At 37.9% G+C, this 4,267-nt stretch overlaps 1 protein-coding gene across 1 annotated transcript; it reads right to left on the bottom strand.

Annotated features, from left to right (window-relative positions):
* Positions 1–95: 95 nt before the first annotated feature.
* Positions 96–4,062, bottom strand: LOC118733514 (enhancer of split m7 protein-like). The gene is made up of 2 exons (XM_036462932.1): positions 3,652–4,062; positions 96–1,096 (listed from the first exon to the last, which is right to left on the bottom strand). Exons 1-2 carry the CDS (start codon positions 3,844–3,846, stop codon positions 317–319), a joined length of 975 nt encoding a protein of 324 aa, XP_036318825.1. The 5' UTR covers positions 3,847–4,062; the 3' UTR covers positions 96–316.
* Positions 4,063–4,267: the final 205 nt, after the last annotated feature.

The raw sequence follows: 4,267 nt of genomic DNA, 5'->3' as shown, positions 1-4,267 counted from the left end.
ATTTAGCTTCTATGCACTAATTCCATTAAATTATTAACTCGAATTATTCGAATACAATACAAACACATACAAATAAATAAAGCTTTAGCCATGCAGTTACACAACAAATTTGATTATACAAATATGGAAATTTGCTGATGTGGTCCTTTGAAATACTTAGTCCTGCACGCACACATACATATGTAGCCAAGTGCACAGGTATGCATGCTGCATTAAGCATGATTTTATTATGTTAACAGGGTAAAATTATCCGCGTTTAAGGTCAGGCGACCAAAGCAAATGCGGGTGGTTAGGGGCCGCGTTCATATGGCCGGCATCACCAAGGACGCCAAACGAGGCCATCGCCGTGCAGAAAATCACCATCGGCACAGTCGACGTCATCACCGAGCGTTTCACTGCCATCGGCCTCACTCTCCACTGGCTCAACATTCGCGCCATTGCTGTGATTATGCAACACTTTTCGGGCATAAGGATGCATTCGCGTTTTGCCAGTGGCTGCTGCTCGCGCTGCCGCCTCCCAAATGCGTTCAAAGCTAGAAACTGCTGAAGCGGATATTTGCATTTGTTGGTGCCTGGCGTGCGATGTTGCTGCTGCTGCTGCTGCTGCTGCTGCCGCTGCCACCGGCGGCGGCGTTGGTGTGGTTGCCGTTGCCTCCGTTGGCATATGCCGCAACGCTGTGCAAAATCTTTGGTAATGCTCATTTATATTGTTGGTCACCGTGCCATAACTAACTCCATTGCCACTTGCTTGCATTGCTAGCGCAGATTGAGCTGAGACTACGGCGGGTGGCGCTGCATTTGTTCCGTTGGCTGTCGTTGCGACGGCTGCTGCCGCTACTGCTGCTGCCATATTTGGCACATAATTCGCAATATATTTGATTAAATCTCCATTTATATGTTTGTTTTGTTGATCGTATTTTTGTAGGAAATGTGACACCTCCACAGCGCAGTGCTGAAATCCCGCCCAGAATTTCTCCATGTTCAGCGTATCGCTGTGGCGCACAAAGAGACCGTTTGTTTCGCGCAGCCGATGTAGATGGCGCACTGTCAGCTCTAAGATATCAGCCTTTTCCAGCTTGGAGAGGTTTTCGCCATCCTGGAAGAGAAGAAATTAGATTAATTAAATGGTGTAATCTCACTTTAAATTTGACATAGCAATAGCTAGTCTAAGATTTGAAGCTTAGAAGCTCCGTATGTGATGTCGATAACGATGTTTGACTGGGAGGAAGTGATAACTAGACATTAAACAAGGGGCCCTAAAAAACGTATTTGTATTCAAGGGCGCCTTCCTATCGAATTCTTCCTATGTAATTCTGCTCTAAAGCATGCAGCAGATTCTGTCCTGTTAAACTGGAATCGTTGAACGCTCATGCAGAGGATTAGTAGGATTCATAATTGATTGCCTAACTGACAGCCCTAACAGCTATTATATCAACATTGAGGCCCATTACGATCTCTCAGTCCTATATTTTAAATACATTTTTAAGAAGTATTTGTATTTTGTATTTTTAAATAGATTTTTGTATTCCTCATTATTCCTCATTCATTTTTTTTTTTACATTTGAAAATTCCTCATTCGGATTATTAAAAATGTAAGAAGGTCATGCGAAGCGCAATTCAAAAATTTGAAACTTACTCATTCTCTTCTCTTCGCTTTTTCATTGCAACAAATAGGGAATTTTTGAATTTTTGGTTAGTTACGGCCTTTTGTATGCACGTGTAATTTCAAAAGTATTTTTAAATATATTTTTCCACTACTCGTCATTTCATCAGCACACCATTTAAATTATTAGCATTTACAGTTTTCCTTTTGTTTATTTAAATTCATACATTTTTTTATAAAAATGTAGCATACTCTGCAAAAAAATACGTGTCAATCTGATTTTTAAATTTTATATAGATAAAAAAATGGCAACAAAGGGATGCAGTATCCTTATGACTTGGAGTGAATAAGTTAATGATATTTTTAGAAAAATTTCCGGGTATACAAATGGGTGTAAAATATCGTTGATGTTTGACATTTTTTTTTTTGTTTTTTTTTTGTTGACGGGGCGTCGCATTTTCTTCTATATAAAAATTTTGTCGAGCATACGTTGTATGGAAGAAAATACATGACACTGTCAACAAAAAAAAAAATTTTAAATCCATGGTGAATTGGCTACATTAGGATAGCGCGCCCCTTTTTCTATTTTTATTTTTAATTTATATGAAATTTTAAAATCAGATTTACACATAGAATATGCAAAATTTTTGTTTAAAAAAAATATATGAATATTAAACAAAGAAAAGGAAAACTGTACATACTGAGAATTAAAAGGTTGCGCTATACAAATGAGTTGGAGTGTATTTTCAAATACTTATTTTGTTTTTAAACAGTTTTTGTAAAAAGGGGTTGTATTTATGTTGCAAATACTTTTTTGTGACGTATTATATTTTATATTTATATGAATAGTTTTTTTTTGCAAGTATTTTATAATCTCTGCAAATTACACTGATTATGATTGACAATTGGTTTAATGGAAATCGGCTCACCACTAACCCAACAAAAAGTAGTGTTGGCTCTTCACTAGAAGAAAAAGGTTGTACTGCCTTGGTTCCGCTGCCCTTAAACGAGTCACTGTACAAATTACTTACGAAGTGAAGAATTCAGTTATAATTTTAGATACTTAGTATACCAATCAGAAGTTTCATGGTGAAAAAAGATCTCAAGATTCATAACAGTGCGATGGCAATGGAAAAAGCTTTTTTATTTAGAATTAATAAAGAAGCGATAATATGGAACAAAAAGAATATTTTTTATCAGTCAGAAAGGAGGGTTTGAAAATTCAGCTTGGAGTAGAGAGTGTTTTTTCTTTTAATTTTCTTTAACTGCATCAGCTTACATCGGCTTGGAGTGAAGTTTCAGCTGTATTGGGAGTTAAATATTTTGTTTTTATTTACAGTTGTATGTCATTGAGAGCGCAAAGCTTTTAAAGGAAGTCTTCTAACCAATACCAATCAAAAGTAATGCAAAACTTAATTGTTAATTCATCGGAGTTATTAAAACGCATACTACTATTAGGACTCCTAACTACTAACAGAGGTTCTTCTGGCAGCGCCATTTATTAGCTAAATTCTTTCCCGATTTTCATACAAATAGCCTGTTCCCGTCCTCAAGAATTTAGTTAGAAATAGTCTGAAGTCGTTTCCGTAAACAAATTTCGTATCTTCATTACAATCTTCCGGACAACTGCGGACTGTTTCTGACTAAATCCTTAAGTAGGCGAACAGGCTAAAAATTTCTTGGCATTTGGTTGGCCTTAACTTCACGGCGATTCAAATAAAAGTATACAAGTGAGCTTCGATGAATGAAATTTGCTCGGAATTCACCAGTATAGACCAAGCTAGACCAAGAAAGCCAAAAATACGCTTTTGGTAGAAGTAAGACGCGAAGTCAACGCTGTTTTGTTTCTATGATTCCAATGATCTTATTCGCTAAGAGTTTGCGCTGATGAAAAGCTAGTTTTGACTTCATACTATTACCCTGAACTGAACGCAAAAATATATTGGTGCGACTCATAAAAAGCAAAGCATCGCGGTCTACAAATCTTCAATCTTCTATCTCAAAAGCAACTTTAGAGCTTCATATATTCTGATTTATCTACAACTTACCGCTTGCAAAGTGCTGGTCATCAAATCCTTCAATTCATCCAAACATTTATTGATGCGCGCGCGTCGCTTGCGTTCCAACATCGGTTTCATAATCTTGCGGTACTGGTAAGTGCGCGAGACTGGCTCCAGCGGCAGGCCATGCATCATGAAGTGATGAGGGTGATGATTTGGCGCCATTTTTGTGTGATAACTCATGCAGGCATTTATTTTCAAGCACACGATATGCGGAAAAAATTTATTATTCAACTACACTAACAGTTCACAAAAATATTTGCGCTTTGAATTTTAACACTTTGACTTGCACAAGTCTATGGTTTATCAAAAAATTTCAAGAACAACTTAGAACATTTTCGAAATTTAGCTTCTTAACTTGCTTTTATAACTTTTCACCGTTCTTGCCACGAACTTAACCGGCTCGCTTTGCCAACAAAAATGATCGTGAGCGCGCGATAAGTTGACTTTTTATTGGAGCACTCGCACCGTATAGACTCTCGCAATAAATTGCTCTCGCGTGCGCACTCATTTCCCATTCGCTGGCGAAATGCGCTGTGGGTCCGGCTGTCGAGTGCGACAACCAATCGTCGCGTGCTCCACTTGGGCCCGGTTGGGATGCACC

The sequence above is a fragment of the Rhagoletis pomonella genome, unplaced genomic scaffold (genome assembly GCF_013731165.1).
Source record: "Rhagoletis pomonella isolate Grant_MI unplaced genomic scaffold, Rhpom_1.0 Rhpom_scaffold_00002, whole genome shotgun sequence".
In the NCBI taxonomy this organism is placed as follows: domain Eukaryota; kingdom Metazoa; phylum Arthropoda; class Insecta; order Diptera; family Tephritidae; genus Rhagoletis; species Rhagoletis pomonella.
The sequence above is the reverse complement of the archived record's forward strand: the minus strand, read 5'-3'. Positions and strand labels throughout refer to the sequence as shown.